A 25,916-nucleotide genomic window follows, 5' to 3' on the forward strand; every position below is an offset into this window, starting at 1 on the left:
TGAACACATAACTCTCCTCATGATGAACAGATTACTCTGATGAGTAACAAATTACTGTCCCCATGATGAACACATGACTCTCCTGATGAACACATGACTCATGATAAACACATTACTCTCTCCATGATGAACAATTGACTCATCATGATGAACACATAACTCTTCAAGATGAACACATGCCTTTCATGATGAAACATGTCTTTCCTCATGATGACCTTATGACTCATGATGAACACATGACTCTCATGAACACATGACTCATGAACACATGACTCTCCTCATGAGGAACGCATGTCTCTCATGATGAATACATGACTCCTCTAGATGGACACATGAATGACTCATCATGATGAACACATGACTCTCATGAACACATGACTCTCCTCATGAGGAACGCATGTCTCTCATGATGAATACATGACTCCTCTAGATGGACACATGAATGACTCATCATGATGAACACATGACTCTCATGAACACATGCCTCTCCTCATGAAGAACACATGTCTCTCATGATGAATACATGACTCCTCAAGATGGACACATGAATGTCTCATCATGATGAAGTCATGACACTAATGAACACATGACTCATGAACAAATGACTCTCCTCATGAGGAACACATGTCTCTCAGGATGAACACATCAATGACTCCTCATGATGAACACATGACTCTCATGATGAACACATGACTCTCATGGTGAACTCATGACTCTCATGATTTACAAATGACTCATGATTAACACAGGACACCTCAAGATGAACACATGACTCTCATAATGAACACATGGCTCCTCAAGATGAATGCATGACTCTCATGATGAACACATGACTCTCCCCATGATGAACACATGACTCTCCTCCTGATGAATAGGCCTACATTACTTCATTTAGTTCTGGAAGTGGAATATAGGCTACTGTTATCGAAAAGCCTACCAAAGCCCACCAAATCCCATTTCGATTCTGCATTTTGTTTATAATTGTTGGCAAGAGTCAAATTGTCACTCTATAGAGAGCTATTGTATGATCGCTTCATATCCATATTTTTGTGAAACTCAAAAAGCAGCAATATGCAAAGATGGAGGAAACAAACGATTAGCATGTTTAAGGATTCAAATGGAAGCGCAGCCCTCGCGTCGCCTGACCTGTTTCCATATTTTAAACCTGCAGCTCATCTGCTGCCGCTATTTACTCCATTAAAAGTTGTTCAGAACTAGAAAGTTCCTCCAGCGCGTCCATCCATGGAGTCAATCCCTCGGGGAATGTCTCTATCTCTCTAAATCTCTTGATTGTGGTCCGTGGGCAGATCTCCGCGGTGTGGGATCGGACACCAGGGGGCGACAGAGCGCTGGACGGCTGCAGGACAAACGGACGAATGCCTGCAGCCGATTAACACAACGGCTCTTCCCGCCTTCGGTCGTGGTACAAAAAGCTGCGACATTGGGTGCACTGGCACCTCAATATCTCCCATTCCCTTCGTTTAGTTTTATTAATTTTGGTTGTTTTGATTGGCATGTGTATGTGAAGAAAACTGGTGAAATAAAGGTGACAAAAAAAGGAGGGGAATTGATGAGTGCCCAGAGAACTGGATATAGTGGGTCAGGGACGCTGGGGTCCACGACGGCTCGAACAGAGACCGATGTCGGACCACCCAATAGCTCGGCGGTTGAATGGGTTACCCCGATCCCTGGCCGTAGGCGCTGGGACTTACGGTCACATACGGTCAAGCCCCGGCCGACCCACTTGTTATGCTTGTGAAGCGTGGGTTGGGGCTTGAAGGGGGCTGGGAAGCTATGACCTTGTTAGGCATACACTCTAAAAAGTATATTTTTGAAAAGTTGAAGTAAAGCACTGTTTTGAATAAGTCTGATTCAGATTTCTGCTTTAGCGACGGCACTGTACTTTTGTGTATTATATCAAATTGAAATTGTACTTTATTACATTGACCTGCTTTTCTTATGGAAATGAAAGCGCTTAAATTAGGTTTCCCTGCCTAACGTCATGACGTAGACGTTTATTTGTTGAACGTCAATGGGTGTGTTCGAAACCGCGTACTTGCTTACTACTCCTACTAACTATGACGTCAAATTGGGTAAGCGAGAACTTAGTAAGCGAGTTTAGGTAAGCGAGTAGTATCGAATGTCTTCTACTTCCGGAAAGATTTTGAGTAAGCATCGCTAGCTTACTAGACGTACTCAACCGCCCCAGAATGCACTGCGTCTATTCAAAAGAACAGTGGAAGCAATGGCGCTAAACGGGGAGCCGCAGCAGCAGTGCTTTTAATAATTGTTTAATAATTGTTTTAACATATCACCGCAAATCCTTAGGTTGAAGGTGTACTGTGACGTTAAATGTGACGTTTATATGTTTATTTATAATATTTATTAACGACGCCCGGCCGGTAGGTTATTGACACGTCATTTGATTCACGTCATCTGAGGTGGTTAAGTAAGGAAGGTCTTCTGAACGTCGATTACTCAAATGGATTACTCAATCATTATTTAAGGATTCGAGAAGTAAGCCAAATATTTAGTAGGTAGTAAGCAGTAAGCAAGTAGGCGGTTTCGAACACACCCAATGTCTTTTCCAGCCAGATTTCTGTAGCTGAAGCGGACATTTTTTCTCCTCGTCAATCTCATCATCCACGCGGTCAAGGTCACTCTGAAAAACGGTACGTTTAATGTAGACAAAGTCATGTTTTACCAATTTTATTTGTCAGATAACAAATGTTCTGCCTGTATGGGTCAAAAAATGTACGTCTTAAGGGTTAACTTTAGTTAACGAACTGGACCGGTGTTTCAGTTCAAGTGGTGACCGGTTTAACTGGTGACTATCAGCCGAATGCTTCGCTTGTTGTCGTGGCTACGCCAGATGTTGGAAATCGGGACCAGACACGTAGCTGTCCTTGCGATTGCCTCTTTGATTTGTTATTCAATAAAATGTCAAAAACATTACAATCTCATTCGTTTTTGGAGTGTAATTGGAAGAAACTTGTCACGTAGAAGCGTTCTAAGCCGAAATAAATGGAAAATGAATGTTTAAAATATGATACATTACGGGATTCGAATTCATACCATTGCGGGGAAAAAATATAACAATCCGCAATTCCATTCCATTGTGCCGTTGACCCACTGGGGAAATTACCGCCGTAGTATAATAGAATTCGCAAATACTTCTTGAAAACACGAAAGGCAGCCAGATCAACTTGTGACCCTACTTTCCATGTAGTTATGACCATGCATTGGTCGCGTATCCCAAAAATAAGACGCCTTTACATCCAGTTAATCCAAACCTAATGTTGTGTTGCCCTCCACTGCTTGAAACTAGCCAAAAACCCTGTTATGCGCTCATTCGATCATTTCGGTCGCCTGATGTGGTGTTGTCGCGTCCTCCTTCTTTATATCCTCTCTGTAAGCAAAGCAGCGACTTCGGAAATCAATGTGACGCAAGGCGATATCTCTTTGAGACACAACGTTTATTCACATGAAAACATACATTACGAGATTCGAACTCGTACCATTGTGGGGAAAAATATAACAATCCGCAATTCCATTCCATTGTGCCGTTGACACACTGGGAAATTCGCCGCCGTAGTATACTAGAATTCGCAAATAGGCTTACTTGTTGAAAACACGAAAGGCAGCCAGATCAACTTGTGACCCTACTTTCCATGTAGTTATGACCATGCATTGGTCGCGTTTCTAAAAAATAAGACGCCTTTACACCCAGTTAATCCAAACCTAATGTTGTGTTGCCCTCCGCTCTTGAAGCGTGGTAAAGTTAGTTTTTATTGGACGTTGGATATTCGACACATTCGAAAATTCTATTTAGCACTGGCTTCGATGGACGAATTTGTGTCAAACCAACTTAGATGTGTTAATACAAGGCCTACCTATGTAAAACAAAGCACCATTTGATTTTATAAAAAAAAAAAGTAATGTTAAAAAAGGCCATAAATCTATTATGCGGCTTGACCTTTTGACCTACCCATAGCAAAACACATCTGGTGTAATCAACTAACTGCCCCACACATAACACAAAGCTTATTTTTTCCAAAAACTCACGTTTTGATTTTATAAAATAAATTTAATGTTAAAAAAATATTTATAAAATCAAAGGGTAGGTGTTTTGAGAAAATAAGCTTTGTGTTATGTGTGGGGCAGTTAGTTGATTACACCAGATGTGTTTTGCTATGGGTAGGTCAAAAGGTCAAGCCGCATAATAGATTTATGGCCTTTTTTAACATTACATTTTTTTTTATAAAATCAAATGGTGCTTTGTTTTACATAGGTAGGCCTTGTATTAACACATCTAAGTTGGTTTGACACAAATTCGTCCATCGAAGCCAGTGCTAAATAGAATTTTCGAATGTGTCGAATATCCAACGTCCAATAAAAACTAACTTTACCACGCTTCAAGAGCGGAGGGCAACACAACATTAGGTTTGGATTAACTGGGTGTAAAGGCGTCTTATTTTTTAGAAACGCGACCAATGCATGGTCATAACTACATGGAAAGTAGGGTCACAAGTTGATCTGGCTGCCTTTCGTGTTTTCAAGAAGTATTTGCGAATTCTAGTATAGCCTACTACGGCGGCGAATTTCCCAGTGGGTCAACGGCACAATGGAATGGAATTGCGGATTGTTATATTTTTCCCCACAATGGTACGAATTCGAATCTCGTAATGTATGTTTTCATGTGAATAAACGTTGTGTCTCAAAGAGATATCGCCTTGCGTCACATTGATTTCCGAAGTCGCTGCTTTGCTTACAGAGAGGATATAAAGAAGGAGGACGCGACAACACCACATCAGGCGACCGAAATGATCGAATGAGCGCATAACAGGGTTTTTGGCTAGTTTCAAGCAGTGGAGGGCAACACAACATTAGGTTTGGATTAACTGGATGTAAAGGCGTCTTATTTTTGGGATACGCGACCAATGCATGGTCATAACTACATGGAAAGTAGGGTCACAAGTTGATCTGGCTGCCTTTCGTGTTTTCAAGAAGTATTTGCGAATTCTATTATACTACGGCGGTAATTTCCCCAGTGGGTCAACGGCACAATGGAATGGAATTGCGGATTGTTATATTTTTTCCCCGCAATGGTATGAATTCGAATCCCGTAATGTATCATATTTTAAACATTCATTTTCCATTTATTTCGGCTTAGAACGGTTCTACGTGACAAGTTTCTTCCAATTACACTCCAAAAACGAATGAGATTGTAATGTTTTTGACATTTTATTGAATAACAAATCAAAGAGGCAATCGCAAGGACAGCTACGTGTCTTGTCCCGATTTTCAACATCTGGCGTAGCCACGACAACAAGCGAAGCATTCGGCTGAAAGTCACCAGTTAAACCGGTCACCACTTGAACTGAAACACCGGACCAGCTTGTTAAGGTGCCATGCCGTAATTTCTGACGACTCATTGTTCCGACGTCTCAATGGTCCGAAATATTTCCCATTAGATGCCACTAATGCCGACGGTTCAATTTTACGAAAACGGAACCCAGTGTTCCGAAGGGCCGTTTGTCCGATAAGTCAAACAAGAGGCACATTATAGGCCGACGGTTCAATATGCCGAATAGGCCTACATAACCGTCGGCCTAATGCGCCTTTCCAATGGGAAATATTTTGGACCTTTGAGACGTCGGAGCAATGAGGCGTCGGAATTACGGGCAGGCCCCCTAGTTAAGTCATGCTAACTTTAGGTTAGCGTAACATGTTCGATGCATTTAACGGATTTTGTGAAATGTGTTAGCCATATGTTCAAACCACTGGTGTGCTAAAGGTAATGTGGCATTAAAAAGTATAGTGATCGTTTTGCTATTAACTGATCAATAGCAGCGCTGCTGCTATTTCATTTAGCATTTTTCTAAATTAATAACATGTGCAAATAACTTCCACGCGGGGCTCTCGTGGTGTAATATTGTTACTGAAAGTAGTCTTAAGTTTACGTATGTCATACTACTGTGTACTGGTTAAGCTGCTTATTTGCACATTAACACGGATACATTTAGGCTTACATGTGTTTGCAACTGTGCTGCGCAGTTCTGTTAAGATGTGTGTGGGGGTGGGTGTTTTATTGCCGCCATCGTCTCCGTTAACGTATTTAGTGAGACACAGGCGACGAGAGAGGTCGATTTCGTTCTCATGAAGCACAGTGGTGAATCCGGCCGCTAATTAAACAACACCACTGCTCTGCTGCTATTCCTTTTAGCATTTTTGTCAGTTTGCTAGCGGAGAGTTGGAGTAAACCTTTGGTTAGTAACCTTGTGCGAGGTAGTCTTGTGGTGTAATACTGTTACTGAAAGTAAATGCAAGTCATGTAGTTTACTGGTTATGCTGCTTATTTGCACAACAGTGTGGATACTTAAAGGCATTTATTTTACGGTCAATGTGGTTGCCCCCTATAAGGGACGTCGGACTTGTGGGCTAGCATCGGAGAAATGACATGCATCGAATTCATGGACAATTGCAGTTGTCCAATTGAGGAGCAGAGTCGAACTATGGCTGTAATCGGATTAAAATGTGCATGTTAACGTACTGAATGACGAAGCCCTGAAGCAGAGCTTCGGGCCAACTACATTGGCTGGCTGCTCATGTTGCATTGTTTTCTCCCTCTTTCCCACATTTGCGGAAATTAACCTGATTGTCAAGCTCAACACTGAATTGAAACATCACCACTCCCTTAATATTAATTCATTTTCTATTTGCTCTTCATGATTCTTTCCCTGATTGGTGGTGGTTACATCAGCCCTGGACACAACTCATCAAACTACCCAAAGGTAAGTTAAACTGCAGAATTAGAGTGCTAAAGACAGTAGGGATGCAAATTATCGAGTAATTCATTAATCGATAGTTGTTTCATCTTATCGATCGATGATCGATTAATTGATAAGCGGCAATTCTTCTGAGAAGCTGAATTTCCTTCTGAATGTGACACATTTAGGTGGTAATTCAACAAAGTCGTTTAGTTGTTGTACTTTAAAATACTTCCACATATTGTGCATTTGGCGTCTTTGTCGTCATTAACCAACTTAAAGTGGCTCCATACTGCACTCCGTTTTGCCCTCTTCATCGTGTCAGTGTCCCGCTTTTCTTTGTCTTGTCCTGCTTCGCTTGTGTTCCCGCTTGTGTTCCCGCTTGTGTTCCCGCGTGTGCGTCAAGTACCTCTGGCGTCAAGCGCGCCCTCACGTGGACGGTTGGGGAATTACGGGTTAAAAATGCGATTAATTGCAAGTAATTTATTTTAATCGAGTAATCTCTTATCGACAATCGATAATCGATTAATTGTTTGCATCCCTAAAAGACAGTGATTTGTTTATGGCTTTAATGTCATGAAATGTTTGGTCATACCATCTGAACCGAAATCAATTTCAACAGTTAAGGTGGAGTGCAAATTACTTCCAATGGGCATGTGTGTATTTCCCTTAAGCCAGACTTGATAACTGTATCCCTTAAGGCACAGTTTCTCAATCCTCTTAAAAACGTTCAGCATCATGAATACAGAGATATGTTATTCCCAAATAACTATTGAAATATGTTCTGTAATATTTAAACAATACCTGCATGTTATGGAATTTATTGTCATTTATATTAAGGTTGTTGCTGTCTTTGATGCCTCAGTCAGATAGGAATGCAGTTTATTATTTATCATACCATTTACAACGATCACCTTTTACGCAGTCCGTGTGAATAAATATTAATTTGCAGCATTTCAATTACTATTTACGGGCAACTATGGCCGTTGCATGAGGTTGCAAAGGCTGCTACACATTTCGAGTTTATTGTGTTTTATAAAATGAAACTGGGGCTACTCCAGGGGCTTCATTTAAAAAAAAAGGGCTTATGATTCAAGTCAAAAGCATGGCATACGGTGGATGATAGGATGATACAGTGGCATACGGATTGTTTAAACTGTTGTGTTTAAATTGGCTCCACCACCACTATCTCCTTAAAAAAGTAAACCTACAAAGGAACTCCCAGTAAAGCCTGTTTCTTTGTTTTTTCAGTTTTCCGCTTCATGTGGAGATGCAAGGACTGTGGGATTGTGTTAAAAAGAAGATCTGAGCTGCTCAAGCATTACAAACTGAATCATAGGCACTACGGACGGGGCCATTCATATAGGGCTGTCACGGTTGAGGAATTTTCACCGCGGTGAAAACAGGGGGCGCAATATTGTATTTGTATGCGATATTATTGCACAATTTTTTAAAATGCCGTTTAAGCGAGATAATGCACATTTAAATTCAAAACACACCCGTAACCGGAGTTTTGTCAGCGAACTTTTCGGACACAACGGAGCTGAAGGTTTGTGTGGAACCAGTTGCCATGGAGAATGGTTTGATAGTTATGACGAAGAGGGAACGCTCCGTTCACTTGCATGGACAGAGTCTCTGGATGCTAAGCAACCTCAACGTCTTGGCGGACTATTTCTCTGCTGATACGAATGCTGGAAACACACCAGACACACCATGTGAAGTTATTTAACCCGATTATTGTTATTTATATCAGAGATTATTTAATCAAACCCGATCTAAGCTCTATCACCCAAACACGGCGGTGTTTGGGTTTCCTACCTCGGACTCCAGCGCAGCCACGGCCGACAACTATCTTTATTCTGGGTGGAAATAGTAACATAGTTACGCCATTAAATGCGTTTATGGAAACATTTTTAGCGAGAAACGTGCATTTTACTTTCATAATGTTCGCTCGGTGAATGTGAAGGATGTTTGGTTTGATAGTTATGACGAAGAGGGAATGCTCCGTTCACTTGCATGGACAGAGTCTCTGGTTGCTAAGCAACCTCAACGTCTTGGCGGACAATTTCTCTCCTGATCAACACTACGAATGCTGGAAACACACCAAACACACCATGTGAAGTTATTTAACCCGATTATTGTTATTTATATCAGAGATTTTATATCAGAGATTATTTAATCTAACCCGATCTAAACTCTATCACCCAAACACGGCGGCGTTTGGGTTTCCTACCTCGGACTCCAGCGCAGCCACGGCCGACAACTATCTTTATTCTGGGTGGAAATAGTAACATAGTTACGCCATTAAATGCGTTTATGGAAACATTTTTAGCGAGAAATGTGCATTTTACTTTCATAATGTTCGCTCGGTGAATGTGAAGGATGTTTGGTTTGATAGTTATGACGAAGAGGGAACGCTCCGTTCACTTGCATGGACATGGACTCATCTAGCTGCGTTGGAAGCGTTGAACCACCACACAATGATCAAGCGTCAGGTTAGGCGCGTTACTCGCGTTATCCAACGCAAGTTCACCATTACTAAATTAATGAACGTTAATGAATGGTTATCATGGCAACGCACGTTTCATTCTAGAATTCCACGGTCAGTTTCATGAACGCGCAACCCGCACCAGGTCATATGCGGTGATCGCGATGGCCCATTATCTACCGCAGTGTGCTCTAAATATCGCGATATTTCATTTTTGCGATTATTGCGACAGCCCTACATTCATATCCATGTACCTATTTACATTGTACATGTAGATTCAAGACTTGGAATGCCCTACTGAGCCATTTATCAAGGAATCACCCTGCCCAACAAGCTATCAACAAAGCCGTATCAACATTCACATGCCATATTTGTGGTCATAATCAACTCTCCACTGAGAGGGAATTTTTTCAACACATCTTTAATCATCTTAAAAATAAGGAGACTGTTACATGCGTGTTCCAAGACTGTGAATATAAAACCAACGTATATGAGAACTTCAAAAGCCATAAATACAGGAAACATTCTGGGACAGGAAATATCTTTAAGCCTGGTAATAATTCTGTTACAGAATCCTTTGCCAGTGTTGCCAGTGATATTTCAGATGGGGAACGTATAGAGAGCAATGACGATTTAGATTCTGCTTTTGTCGATGTGGATCCTGAGAACTTAGAGAAGGATATCGAGCTTCAACTTGCGTCAGTCCTTCTTAAGTTAGAAAACATCTTTCTTGTGTCAAATGCTGCGGTAGATGAACTTCTGCAGGAGTTTAACTATTTGATTGGTTCTCTTTCTCTGCCAATCACTCAAAAGGCTATTAGCCAAGTATTAAAAGATAATGGTTGCCAGTTTGACCAGTCAGTGGTTAAAAAACTAGCCAGTGCACTCTGTGATTCAAACCCTGTTAAAAAAGCAATTGGAGATAAAGGCCCACTTTCCAGTGCTTGGAGGCGAAAGGCTTACTATAAGTTACACTTTAATGTGTGGAACCAGTGGAATATATACTAGACCAAAAGAATAGAAAGTCATTCCAATATATTTCAATTTTAAAGTCTTTGGTACAAATTCTTGACTGCCAGACAATCTTGGATCAGGCTGTTCATTTGAATAATGTAGATAAAGAACCACATGGAACTTGTGCACAGATATACAGATCCTTCTTTGATGGTGCCTTGTTCAAAGAAAATGGACTTTTGTCTAAACAGGAAAGCATTTCCTTGATATTATATATTGACGATTTTGAAATATGTAATCCCCTTGGCACATCCAGAAGGAAGCATAAAATCTGTGGTTTGTATTGGATTCTGGGCAATTTACCACCGGGCTGTAACTCTGCTTTGTCCTCCATCTTTTTGGCAGCTTTAATCAAAAGTACTGATCTGAAGTGCTATGGCTATGATAAAGTGTTGGAACCTTTTCTTAATGATCTAGTCATTTTGGAACAGAAAGGGATATTTGTGTCGAAGTTGGGCAGAACAATAAAAGGCACAGTTCAGTGTGTGGTTGCTGACAACCTTGGGGCACACGGTATTGCTGGATTTGTAGAGAATTTCTCAGGGTCATATGTATGCAGATTTTGCACTGCAGAAAAAGCTGACATCCAGACTCAAGAAGTTAGAAGCGGCGTCTTTCCTTTGAGAACCAAAGAGATTCATGCTGATCATTTAAGAACAATTGAGGAAAATGGGTTGCCTAATTATTATGGTGTGAAATCGGAGTGTATTTTATCAAAGCACCTCTCCTATTTTGACGTTACTTCTGGGTTTCCTCCTGATATCGTGCATGATCTTTTCGAAGGTATTGTTCCTTTTGAACTTGCACTTTGCCTGAGTGTATTCATAAAAAAAAAGTATACCACATTACCTGCATTAAATGATGCAATATCATCTTTCAACTTTAAGTGGGATGACAAAACTAATCAACCTCATCCTGTGCCTCTCAGTTTTGGGTCCAGAAAAACTGTTGGGGGAAATGTGCATGAGAACTGGAGTCTAATCAGATTTTTGCCTTTGTTGATTGGGCGGAGAGTTCCCTGTGAAGAGCCAGCTTGGCAGATCTTAACAGACCTGAAGGGTATTGTTGATCTGGTCGTCAGTCCCATTCAAACCCAGGACTCCATTGCATATCTTGATTTTAAGATCTCTGAGCACAGAATTAGATTCCAAGAGGTTTTCCCAGACTGTCACCTTAAACCAAAACACCATTTCTTAGAGCATTACCCATATTTGATCCAACAGTTTGGTCCACTAGTTTCCCTATGGACGATGCGTTTTGAAGCAAAGCATAGCTTTTTTAAAAGAGTTGCCAGGAATATCAGGTGCTTCAAAAATGTGCTACTTTCCCTTTCAGAGAGACATCAGCATCAGATTGCCCATCATTTGCATGCATGTAGCTTTACCAGACCTCTATTGGAAGTGACAAATGTTTCCACTGTACACATCGATGTTCTTAACAAGGACATTTCAAATGCTCTGAGACAGATGTCTTCAGATATGGACACAGTGGGCATGGCCAAAAGCGTGACATATGATGGACTAAACTACAAGTGTGGAATGATCTTGATCCAAGGCTCACTGGGAGGACTGCCAGAGTTTGGTGAAATCATCCAAATGGTGATACTGCAGGACAAGTTGATCTTCATTGTGAAGAAGCTCATTGGATGGTATATTGAACACTATAGAGCTTTTGATCTCAAACCATCCCCAGTCGAGAAAGTGGATCTTATTGAGCCACAAGAACTACATGATACATACCCACTGGCGGACTACAAAATTGGAGGGATGCGTCTTGTCACATTGAAAAGATATATCCATGTTTAAAGGATGAGCCCTCTCCATGTAATGTTTTATTTTGTTCTCAATACATTTTATTTTTCATACCGAAAGCCAAATGTGGTCCACTTACAGAAGGTAAATTACAGGACATCAATTATTTATTTTTTTAATGATTAAAAAGGGATAGTTCAGTATTTTTTATTTGCCTCACACCTTATTGTGCTCTTGCTCTCCTTTCAGACTGCCATGGCTCATTCCACAACTGCCAGACTTAAAGTGATTTTGGGGGACAACAACATTGAAAAACTGACACTTCCCAATGGAATACCAGAGTCACTAGATGACCTTATCGGCACGATAAGGAGTACGTTCGGATTAAAGTGCAGCTTGAAACTGCAGTACATGGACCAAGATTTTGGCAATGACTTTTTCAATCTGAACTCTACTGCTGAACTCCAGGATTTGGGGACAATCAAGGTCATCCAGCAAACAACGTTGATCAGTGCCACTGCATCCTCTGCTTCTGTTTCATCCGAGTCGGATGACTGTGTTTCACTGGCATCAAACGACACTATACTGCTTTCATCCCCCGAGTCTCTGTCATCTCGAACCAAGCAGTGGCCAGAGGAATTTCCAATTCCTCAATTTTCCTACGACACGGAGTTGCAGTTAGTGAAAGGTAATTCTGAGTGCCAGGTTGGAAACAAGTTGTTAACCTTGAGCTCCCGAATAAAATCTGATATCTTGAATAGAGTAGTTGAAGAAATTTACCGATATAAGGCCTACCCGGAGGATGCACATTTCTGCACAGTTGCAGAGGCCTTAATCAAAAAGCACCCTTGTTTAAAAGAGCCTGGCTCATTCAATGGCTGCTACGGCTGGAAACAGCGACTGAAGTACAAAATGGGAAACTACCGGACTCAACTCAAAGTGCTGGGGTGTCCAGAGCTGTCAGTAAATTCCCTGAGATCGAAATCAACGATGGATGCTTTCCCTGCTAAAAAGGTGAAGAGGCCAAAACGAGCCAAAGCCAACTTCTATCCATCCTTCCCTACTGGAGAAACTCAGGACAGCATGGAAAAAGAGAGAATAGAACTTCTGACAGATGTCAAGATGAGGAACAATGAAAGGGTAATCACGGACAAAATGGCTTGCACGTTTGCCTACAGACGACAAGAGGTGGTCAACCAAGAACCCAGCATTCAAGACTTTAAAGACCGGTGGCCTGCCTTGTTCCATCAGAAAGAGGTATGGTAACAATGGAACTGAAATGACTCTTGAATTGAACATTGTTCATTGACAGAATTTACATATTCAGTTAAACTTTTCGTTGCATTGACATTTTGCCTGTTGTGTATGCAGGCTTCAGTGTTGACGTTGTTAAAACTGAGATTGTATGTGAGGTAATTTGCATTTCCTTTTTATTTATTCACTCTCATTTGTTTTAGATCGATACAGAGTTCCTGAGGCTCATGGCTGTTCCTCTTGAGGATATGTTCTTCGCCCAGTTGGACATCCACTCAAGTCAGCTAATCAGAGTCATCCGGGCCAAAGGTGGATCAACACGCCAAAAGAATGCTGACATTTTGGACCAGGTACATCTAGAGCATCAAAAATAACAAGTTTCCTTGGTTGCTTAGAGGGTGTCACGGTACCCCTTACTATTAAAGATGCATCATCCGGATTAGCTTAGCTCCAGCACCGGTAGCTAAGGGGAGCAATAGCGTGCCTCCGCTGGCAGCAAAGAAGATGAACTAAAATAATCACTATACGCTCCTGTTTATTTACCAAGTTATGTTATGCTCGTTATTTCTGGCACGTGTTATTTTAGAACCAAATGCATACCAGTAGGAAACCGCATGGGATGTAAACAAGACGTCAGTGACTATAAGGAGCAGAAGAGGGGTTGCTGTGAAGATCCAGAACCGTTTAGATTTATACATTTTCAGTTAGGGGCCACAGTGCTCCTAGTGAAAAGAGTTTCAGAGATTTTGAAGATTAAATTAATCAAGATTTTATTGTCCTAGACTGAGGACATTCATCTTCGAAGGGAGTGTGTCCTGAAAGCCCTCATCATCTTCCTCGGCGAGGATGCAGATGACCTGATCAAGGAATATCGTGTACGTTTCTACAGCAATTTGCATTTCAGCTCATCTCATCATTTTTATCCTGTAAAACATAGACAATTTTGTCAACTATAATTACTGAAACCTGTTTGGATTGACTACATGTTGTATTTATAATATATGTAGTGATTCTTGCGTAGAGCTTCTGGTGAAAAGGTCGGAGTCCTGCAAAACATCAAGACACAAAGTACTTGACCCTGTCATGATACCAGGCTTGGCCAATAATGAGATGTGTGGCTGAGCCTATAAAGGGCTCCAATCCATAAAGCACTATTCAGTGAAATGAAGTCAATGTGATTTTGCAGTTGTCTTTTAATGTGAGGCGTGAATAAAAGTGCAAAGTGATGACAGTGATGTTTTGTGTCATGTACTTCAGGACTCTGGACCAGAGGACATTCAAAGGGATCTGGAGCATCTCACTGTGGCAGTGTTTGTCATTCGAAAGGACGGGGAAGGACCGCAGGAGCCACCTGAAGACATAGGCATTGTCATCGAGGGCGTGAAGGTGTTGCATGGACTGACTTCAGTTGCCTCAGCTTGTGCCCTGCTTCTAGGTTTGCTATATGCACTAACCTTGCTTATCCCAAACCCCTTCGTTTTACTTTCGAAGTGCTCCAGAAAATCATCATGCACCTTGAGCAACACAAGATGTCCCCCAAAGTCCAAAATCTGTATGGCAGACTTCAAAGCTCGCAGTAATGACACGCATCACAATTGATTCCTTTTCTGGACCCAAAAATGGCCTAGGGAAGAACAATGTTAAAGGATAAATCCGGTGTAAAGTGGATCTGGGATATGTTTAATATGATAACGAGATGGTATGTTCGTTTGGGAGAAAAAACGCATGTAGACTCATTCTTAAGTAGGCTGTTTTCAGCCGATTCTACCATCGGTAGAATCCACGCTATAAACTTGGAATCATGGGGGCATCGTCTCATGGTAAAAACAAAATCACTATTTTAAACCACTTAAAAGGCTAGAGGTAGCCCGACACTTCTTTGGTAGTATAATAAGGGTCTTAAAATATAAAACAAGGCACTGATAACTTTGTAAGTGTACAGATTGTTTATTAAAAATGACATTTTATACACACAATACCATCAGTAGTTCATCCTTCGACGCCATTTTGTATTTAAGACTCGATAAGTATCTTGGCGAACATGGAGCATGCGTATTGTTCACGGATGTCACAAGCTCTGTGTTTGTCAATCGAGTCTTGAATACAAAATGGCGTCGACGGGTGAACTACTGATGGTATTGTGTGTATAGAATGTCATTTTTAATAAACAATCTGTACACTTACAAAGTTATCAATGCCTCTTTTTATATTTTAAGACCCTTATTATTCGTTTTTAACATGAGACGATGCCCCCATGATTCCAAGTTTATAGCGTGGATTCTACCGATGGTAGAATCTGCTAAAAACAGCCAACTTAAGAATGCGTCTAGAGGCGCTATTTTGCTCCCAAACGGACATACCATCTCGTTATCATATTAAACATCCCAGATCCATTTTACACCACATTTATCCTTTAAGACATGGGGCCTGTGAAACTCAAGCCTCTTTTTTTTTTTTTGCCTTTGTGTTTAAAGAGACAAATATTCTTCAAACCAAGATGATACACATTGATTTTGTTGCAGGTTTTTCGTAGAGGAATTTTTTTCATTTTCTGTGGAAAGGTTACATTTTTGTTTCCATGTGTTTTCAAAATAACAAAAAATACAATCTGTTAATGCTTAGAGCTCAAATACCTAACTGAGGTGTTGTCATCCATCGTTATGCACACTGTTAGTCCGATTTAATTTAAGTGCCTTTCATGTATACTTTTGTTTCTTTTTTTGGAAGTAAAATAACAACCTGCAAGTCATTATATTGAGAAACTCATTATATTATCTTAATATGTTGGTTAAATATAACCATATTTGGACTTACTAGTTCAAATGTATTTTCAAAATATAGGATGAAATGTTGATAGTTGCGTTATAATAACTTGCAGGATTATTTGCTTGGTAGAGGTGTTCTATATGGTAAAGATTTTGCTTCCCCAAACTGTTATGCACTTTTTATGCATTAGTATTGTGATTGTTAAAATGCATGTTTGCATAATACTTTGGTTCCTACTTTGGACTTTATTTAGATGAATGGTTAAACATTTGTAATGTATAGCTTTTTGCCTCACACTCCGGCTCAAACACTGGTAGTGAAGGGGAGCAGGTCAAAAGAATACTTTGCAATATCACTTATACTCCTGTGTGCTTGTTGGGACTTGTTTGAGTTAAAGGACAATTCCGGTATTTAGCACATTGAGCCCCCTTTCTGGGTTGTCTAGGATGAAAGACAACCCAGAAAGGGGGCTCAATGTGCTAAGTACTGGAATTGTCCTTTAAGCTATCCTGGATGAGCGACATTTGTCGACTGCTATATCAAATGCATGCAGTTACAGGAATGGTTAAGCAATTGAAAATGACTAAAATCTTTATTTAGTATAAACTGTAAATTGAACCTGTATGCATTTAATGTGAAATGTGTTGGAAGATATCGGCATGTTGTGTTTTATACTTTCATATAATAAAGTATTTAAAAAAAAAAAAGATTTGAAAATGTGATATTTTTTTGAAAGCCAACTTAAAATTGTAATTGTAAGAAAGTATTTTAATTATGTTGAGTAAACTTACATTTCACATTCAGGTTACTTTAAAAATATTCTTAACCTCAAGTCAGAATATTGAGTTCTAAGGAAGCAGTATCTTACTTTAGGATATAGCAAATAATTGAGTTGGAAAAAAAGGACATTATAATTTGTTGTACATTAATTTTAAGTTTGATTGATGCAAATTGTTTATTTGAAAACTAACATTTTAGTCATTTGATCCGACTTGAAACAATTGGGTTAGTCTAACTTGCTATTTTTATTTGAATAAACTTAATTCATTTACGTGTTACCAATTGAAGTGATTCAATTAAGTTGATCCAACTATTTTCTTTTTACAGTGTAGGGTTAGGGTAGAGAGTAGGGTTCGAGTTAGGGTTGGGATTGGGTTAGGGTTGGGTTAGGGTTGGGGTTGGGTTAGGGTTAGAATTAGGATAAGGGGTTAGGGTTGGGGTTGATGTTAGGGTTAGTATTAGAGAGTAGGGTAAGGTTTAGAGAATAGGGTTGGATAGTAGGGTTAGGAGGGCGAGAGAGTATGGTTATGGTTGAGTAAAGCTATGTGTAGAAAGTAGGGTTAGGGTTAGAGAGTAAGATCACCAGACATAGTAAAGACACTAGAAGTAGTACGACACTCTAAATGTAATTGTCTATACACCATCTGTGAGCTGACAGATACAAAAACGTGGCTTTGAGGTTTCAAATGTTTTTATAAGAGTACCACTCTAACAAAATGAAAAAGACTTGAGATTTGTCAAATTGAGAAATAGTACAATTCCATTTGAACATGATTGTGCCTCTCCTGCCTTTGTTGTCAAAGACGAAGTGACTTTTCACTTTAGCTGTGGAGTGATGGACTGCTTCCCTTAGCTGGTAGCAGGGAAATGTTGATTGTTCCGAAATACATTCGAGGTGTGCGGGCTGCGGCTGCGTCCACAACCCAATCTGCGGAACCGAGTGCGCGGGGCCAGGTGCACACTTGCATGCTAAAAATACAGCCCGCTCATTGGTTTATCTCCCTGAGATGCCATTTTCTCCTGCATTATGCATATATATGCTAATGTATTAGCATATATGGTAATGAACAACAAGGAAACATATTACCTGAAAGGGCAGCGGCGGAGGCGTCATGGGAAATGAACGGACTGTTGCTATCATTTAGCAACATTTACTATCACAGAAATATAGCATTTAGCAACATCAGGCTCGTTTGCTAGCACAGAAACATAGCATTTAGCAACATCAGGCTACATTTAATAGCATAGAAGTATAGCATTTAGCAACATCAGGCTACATTTACTTGCACAGAAATATAGAATTTAGCAACATCAGGCTGGATTTACCAGCACGAAAATATAGCATTTAGCAACGTCAGGCTACATTTACTAGCACGGAAATATACTTTCTGCTATGATTTAGCAGAAATAACTAGTAATAATTAGTAGGCCATGTGTTTCTAAATATTTGACCTTATTAAAGAAAATTGATTTGTCTATGATTACACAGCCCCCTAAACCCTCAAGATTCCTAAACCCTCATCCTAACCATCATTATGAGTTTAGGAAAGAGGAGAGGAGACAGGAAAGGAGATGTCACACAAATGCCTGCCAAACTCAACAAATGTGGTGAATATTTTCATGAAATTCTCGTGTAGTACCGCAGTCCAGCGCACGGTGGGGATGTTGTATTCCTGCTTCTTGTGAAGTCGTTGAGTGTGCGCCTCACGTCATTCACAATAACAATATTCATAGATAATTTGACAATTTTATAGAAGAACGTTTGAATAACACTGTATAAATATGAAAGAATATTGTAGGCCTATGATCTTAAATATTAACATTATCAATTAATATAACAGATCATATCAGATCAAGTATCAAAACTATTAATTAAAATGTTATACTATAATAAACATAATAAATATACGAACACAGTAGGCATACAATAGAGAATACATATATATAGTAGAATACAATTCAAACACTAATACTATACTAGGCTCATAGTTACACAGTATGTCAGTAAAACAGTAGGCTAACACTAGTAATACTAAAGGTGCGGCCACACCAGACGCGTATCTCGCGTACCTCGCGTATAAAATCGCCATTTTTTCCATAGGGAACCATTGGTTTACACGCGTATGAGACGCGTACACGCGTTACACGCGTAAAAGCAACATTTTACGCGCGTATGAGGCGCGTATATTTACGCGCGTAACGCGCGTAAAGCGCGTATATCGCGTACATTTCAAGAGTTCAAAAAATTGAACTTTTTACGCTCATACGCATGACGATTAGCAGCGTTGCCCAATCAGCGTTGAGCTTGACCCGACGTCACTGGCAGAGAGTAGTGAGCTTGGACAGAAGCATACGGCCAACATCTTTCTTTATTCTGTGTGGAAATAGTAACATAGTTACGCCATTAAATGCTTGTATGGAAACATTTCTAGCGAGAAATGTGCATTTTACTTTCATAATGTTCGCTCGGTGAATGTGAAGGATGTTTGGTTTGATAGTTATGACGAAGAGGGAACGCTCCGTTCACTTGCATGGACAGAGTCTCTGGTTACTAAGCAACCTCAACGTCTTGGCGGACTATATATCTGCTGATCAACACTACGAATGCTGGAAACACACCAGACACACCATGTGAAGTTATTTAACCCGATTATTGTTATTTATATCCGAGATTATTTAATCTAACCCGATCTAAACTCTATCACCCAAACACGGCAGCGTTTGGGTTTCCTACCTCGGACTCCAGCGCAGCCACGGCCGACAACTTTCTTTATTCTGGGTGGAAATAGTAACATAGTTACGCCATTAAATGCTTTTATGGAAACATTTTTAGCGAGAAATGTGCATTTTACTTTCATAATGTTCGCTCGGTGAATGTGAAGGATGTTTGGTTGGATAGTTATGACGAAGAGGGAACGCTCCGTTCACTTGCATGGACAGAGTCTCTGGTTAAGCAACCTCAACGTCTTGGCGGACTATATATCTCCTGATCAACACTACGAATGCAGGAAACACACCAGACACACCATGTGAAGTTATTTAACCCGATTATTGTTATTGATATCCGAGACTATTTAATCGAACCCGATCTAAACTCTATCACCCAAACACGGCGGCGTTTGGGTTTCCTACCTCGGACTCCAGCGCAGCCACGGCCGACAACTTTCTTCAGTCTGGGTGGCAATAGTAACATAGTTACGCCATTAAATGCGTTTATGGAAACATTTTTAGCGAGAAATGTGCATTTTACTTTCGTAATGTTCGCTCGGTGAATGTGAAGGATGTTTGGTTTGATAGTTATGACGAAGAGGGAACGCTCCGTTCACTTGCATGGACATGGACTCATCTAGGCAAGTTACGTAGGCGCGTATGGCGCGTATGCGACCATTTTTGACACAAAATGGTCAAGCAACATTTTTCGCGCGTATCTCGCGTAAAAATTACGCGAGATACACGTCTGGTGTGGCCGCACCTTAAGGCTCATAGTCCTACAGTATGTCAGTAAAACCGTAGGCTAACACTAGTAATACTAAGGCTCATAGTCCTACAGAATGTCAGTAAAACAGTAGGCTAACAATAGTAATACTAAGGCTCATAGTCCTACATTAGGTCAGTAAAACAGTAGGCTAACACTAGTAATACTAAGGCTCATAGTCCTACAGTATGTCAGTAAAACAGTAGGCTAACACTAGTAATTCTAAGGCTCATAGTCCTACAGTATGTCAGTAAAACAGTAGGCTAACACTAGTAATACTAAGGCTCATAGTCCTACAGTATGTCAGTAAAACAGTAGGCTAACACTAGTAATTCTAAGGCTCATAGTCCTACAGTATGTCAGTAAAACAGTAGGCTAACACTAGTAATACTAAGGCTCATAGTCCTACAGTATGTCAGTAAAACAGTAGGCTAACACTAGTAATTCTAAGGCTCATAGTCCTACAGTATGTCAGTAAAACAGTAGGCTAATGCTAGTAAAACTAAGGCACATAGTCTTACAGTAGGTCAGTAAAACAGTAGGCTAACACTAGTAATACTAAGGCTCATAGTCCTACAGTATGTCAGTAAAACAGTAGGCTAACACTAGTAATTCTAAGGCTCATAGTCCTACAGTATGTCAGTAAAACAGTAGGCTAATGCTAGTAAAACTAAGGCACATAGTCTTACAGTAGGTCAGTAAAACAGTAGGCTAACACACGTAATACAATAGGCGGATAGTTCCACAGTAGGTCAGTATAACCGTAGGCTAACACTCGTAACACAGTATTTGATTCCAGTATTGATCCAGCAGGTAGCACCAGGGGCTGCTGTTGCTAGGAGAACCTTCCGGGCTCACGGACTGCCGCTCAAAGGGCAGGCTGTCGCGGGAGAAGATTGTGGTGGATCACCAATAACAGCCGCTGGCATTTTAATTTTGAAAGCTATCCAAAGCCATTATTTTCATTGTCAACAAAGTGTCCTTGCAGTAATAGGATCTTATCTGACAGACCCCAGGAGAGGCCATGCAGCCGTCCTGAAGAGGGCGATTAGCGAAGCCCAAATGAGGCCACAATTACTGCTACATGTAAACTTTGCCTCTGCCTGACTTCCCTTGATATCTAACGGGTTGGCGTGTTGGAGCCACAGGATTCAAACGCCAGGTTAGCCACCCGTATCTGTACAGCCCTTAACTATTCTCACATTCATGAGGAATGGCAGAGCGGGGGGATCCAGGGAGGGTGGGGAGTGCAATGGGCGCCATAACTGACAAACATCATTATTACACAAGCAAACATTGTAAAGACAAAGGTTTTTGAAATGGGTTTTTATCCACGGGGCAGGGATGCTGATGGGGGAGCCAGCTGGTTACGTTCAGCTCAGTCCAGGCTCCCAGTCACGACCACCGCCGCACACTCAAACAGAGACAGAGTTATGGTTTGATGGGTCTCGGCTGACAGGAGACATGTGGGGAACCTCTAATCTGGAGCCTATCTGCAGCGGTGGAGGGGGGGGGGGGGGGGGGCTGCTGCCGGCCAACAGGTCGATGCTGTTGTAATGAGAGCAGAGGGACTCGGAGCAGCCAAATGAGATAGTAAAAAGGTAGGTGTTACGTTTGGATTTGGATTTCTCAGCAGAGTCAGCTTCCCTGATTACGGGGGCCGGCTGTTCCACGATGGGCTCTCAATAAGAGAGCTCTCTGTTTCCTGCAGGTTTCTTTTGAACTTCTGGAATCAATAGAAGGATCCTGAAAACTGCAGGGCGGAGAAGGACAGCATGGAATGATAAGGTTCTCAGGTAGGAATACTAAACTGTGAATTTCAGAGGTATGTAGTAGCACCTTAATATTCGCCCTTGCATAAATTGTCAGCAAAAGGAAGGAGGAGAGAATCTTCATTGTGTGGTTCTAGTTAGGAGTACAGCAGCGCGTTCTGCACATGGCTGGAGGCTGTCCGCCGTGTTTGGTGAACCAGAGTATTATGCATTTAGGTCTCAGTTTACGTGTTCATGAGCATAGCGTTGTTCAACTGTTGGGAGATAGGAGTTAAAAAGAGAGTTTGTTCACCTGTTAGGGAGACGATCCAGCATGCAGGGTGTGGGCTACACTGCCATGTATCAAATCACATGTTACACCGCCATTTATCAAACCTCAGGTTACACCACCATGTATCATACTAGAGGTTACACCACCATGTATCAAACCCCAGGTTACACCACCATGTATCATACTAGAGGTTACACCGCCATGTATCAAACCTCAGGTTATACCACCATGTATCATTCTAGAGATTACACCACCATTTATCAAACCCCAGGTTACACCACCATGTATCATACTAGAGGTTACACCACCATGTATCAAACCCCAGGTTACACCAACATGTATCTTTCTAGAGGTTACACCACCATGTATCAAACCCCGGGTTACACCACCATGTATCATACCCCAGGTTACACCACCATGTATCAAACCTCAGGTTACACCACCATGTATCATACTAGAGGTTACACCACCATGTATCAAACCCCAGGTTACACCACCATTTATCATACTAGAGGTTACACCACCATGTATCATACTAGAGGTTACACCACCATGTATCATACTAGAGGTTACACCACCATGTTTCAAACCCCAGGTTACACCAACATGTATCATACTAGAGGTTACACCACCATGTATCAAACCCCAGGTTACACCACCATGTAACAGACCAGATGTTACACCACCATGTATCAAACCCAAGGTTACACCACCATGTAGCAGACCAGAGGTTACACCACCATGTGCGTACAGAAACTACAGACAAAAAATACATCATTTTACTTTCCTAGACTGAAAGAACCGTCACTTCAGTGTTGAAAATGTGCTTTGTTTACATTATTGACATTAATGCTAAAAGGGTGCTCCTAAATTGTGACGTAAATGCCGGCTGTGGTCTTTTCTAAAAGATCGTCCTAAAAGTTTTACATCAGATAGGTGTGCTACACAGTAGGTTACATTAAGGTGTGCTACAAAGGAAGAACCTGATTTTTCTTTTGCATTCGATTACCAATACAATCAACTAAACCTTAGTTAGACTAATCCCCATAGCAGAGTAATGCATTTTAGAGTTAATGATTGGCCACTCATTAGCTGCCAGTGTCATAAAGCTCATGATAGTTCAATTGATTCCTATTCCCTGGATGTTGGCCTGCTTCTTCCTTACATTAATGAGCGGGCTCCACTTTATCAGAGTAATGGGGTTGACCTTTCGGAGAACTGAACTGATCTCTGCCTTCCAGTGGCGTCACTAGGCTGTTTTATTCGGGGCTAAAGCCCCGGATCTAATTTGATTAGCCCCGAATCTTTTTTGTTAAAAAAATAAAAAAATAAAAAATATATATTTTTTTATATTTTGCTGCATGCAGAGCCTGTGCCATATCCGCACGTCGCACATTCTCCCATTTGTTATGACTCTTGCGTAGTTTACTGCTAGGAATTTCTGTTCTAATGCTCAAGATTTTAAGCCATGAATTGATGAACTTGCATTGAAGAAAATATGTCAGTTTTCTGTGGGCTGTAAGTAGGCCAATCTATGAGGCTAAATAGCATGCCAATATTGATGACTGACTAAGGATGAATGCTAACATGATTTGTTTCTAACTTTTGCCTTAAGTTATAATTTAGCTAACTTGCTAGCTGCCCACCCTTCCAATGGTGGCCGTCATTTCATTACCAATGTTAAGTGTCATAAATAGTTAACACTGGTGGTCATGATTCCTAAAAAGGAAACACCCAAAACATGTGATATGTTTTCAATTTGCAGAAAGTTTTGAAAAATCCAGGATGCCTGAGAGCCTTACTGCATTATATTCCATAATAGTTGTTTCTTTAGGAACCTGAATGTTGTCTTTTCCTTCACAGAAAAAAAAATATTTCCACCATAAAATGATGCAGAAAAGGCACAGATAGATGAATAAGAATCCACCAGAATGCAGGAAATTAAATGTTTGACGCTCAAAAAATCTTTAATTTGTCCCCGAAAATGTTGAAATGAACCTAGCCTATATGACCCTGTACGCAGGTTGTATGCAATATATTCATAGATATGTTGTCTTTACTTTTTGGATTAAAAAGAAGGCATGTCAGTAAACTCTGTGTCGGCCCTTAGTGTGATTATCATTTCATCATAGAGTGGCCCTTTGTGAAAATGAGTTTGACACCCCTGATATAGGTAATGTAAGGTCTGTCTCACTTGTATTCATTTTACTCTGAAATAATTTGAATGGAACTTTAGATGTCTGGGGATAAGCAGCAGTCAGGTAGCAAAGCTATAATTACCTGCCTATTTGGTTTATTTAGGGAAAGCATTATGAAAAAAAATGTGCATGCACAATAAAGTATACAACAAAATTTACCGCGCTCGCACTGTCCTATTCCCTCTTGGGCTAAGCCCCGGATGCTTCAGAAACCTAGAAACGCCCCTGCTGCCTTCTGTGATCGGTATTCAAGGTTATCTATTTTTTGGGTCATTAAACATACATTAATATATACTATAATGTGACCGATGTTCAGTCCATTGTGTAGGCTGCTGGGATACAGAATGAGAATAAACCGATGAGGACAACAGAATAAATCAGTTTGGAGTTCAGAGTTATATCTGGAATAGTAAATATAAAAACAGGACAATCTCCTTGATAGGTGCTGCTGCTCCAGAGGTGAATGAGCTGCCCTCACCCTGACTTAGCTCATACTTAGCTCATACTAAGTCCTCTTACTTAGTTCATACTAAGTCCTCATACTTAGCTCATACTAGGTCCTCATAATTAGCTTGTCCATAGCTCATATTAAGCCTTCCCACTTAACTTCATACTTAATCTCCTTTCTTCACAAATATAAAGCATAGGGTGCGCCATTTGGCTGTTTCTCAGAAACATCCAAAACTCTGCCTCATTTTCCACAAATCTTTGCTCTTGCAATATTAATACTCAACAATAGTCCTAACATTATCCAAAGAAATGGTACACCTGACTTTATTTAACAGTGTTTGAACTGATGCTTTAGAGAATCTAGAATGATATTTGCTCCTTTCAAAAGAGAATGTGGTTACCAGGCAACAAGAAGCAGGTTCAGAAGACGGAGGTAAAAAAGTTGATATCTCTTCTCTTCATCTTTCTGCTCCACCTCTCTGCTTTATCTTTCTGCTCCACCTCTCCCTCCTTCTCTGTGTCTTGCTAGGCTGCTTCTCGCCTCTCACTCGTTCTACTGCACCTCTTTCTCATCCTCTCTCGCCTCCCTTGTTTCTCTTCCACCTGTGAACGTCTTGGTCAGGATCTGAGCTCCTCTTTCAAGGTGCATTGACCATCTGGCACTCATGGAGTTACACTCTTGGGAAGGACTACGGGAGAATATCCCTGGTATCACGAGGTAGGACAACTGGAGAACCTCCTGGTATAATGAGGTAGGACTACTGAAGAACCTCCTGGTATAAAGAGGTTGGACTACTGAGAACATCTCTGGTATCATGAGGTAGGATTACTGAAGAATGTCCCTGGTATCATGAGGTAGGACTACTGAAGTACGTCCCTGGTATCATAAGGTAGGACTATGGAAGAACGTCCTGGTATCATGAGGTA

The 25,916-nt window shown here is 40.8% G+C and overlaps 1 protein-coding gene across 1 annotated transcript; it reads left to right on the forward strand.

The window, feature by feature from the left end:
• Positions 1-6,443: 6,443 nt before the first annotated feature.
• LOC115552751 (uncharacterized) lies at positions 6,444-13,651 on the forward strand. Its single transcript, XM_030369066.1, has 3 exons — positions 6,444-6,794; positions 12,273-13,280; positions 13,481-13,651. The coding sequence occupies exons 1-3, from the start codon at positions 6,729-6,731 to the stop codon at positions 13,649-13,651; spliced, it is 1,245 nt and encodes a 414-aa protein (XP_030224926.1). The 5' UTR covers positions 6,444-6,728.
• The last annotated feature ends 12,265 nt before the right edge of the window (positions 13,652-25,916 follow it).

This window comes from Gadus morhua, chromosome 10 (assembly GCF_902167405.1).
Source record: "Gadus morhua chromosome 10, gadMor3.0, whole genome shotgun sequence".
Classification (NCBI taxonomy): Eukaryota; Metazoa; Chordata; class Actinopteri; order Gadiformes; family Gadidae; genus Gadus; species Gadus morhua.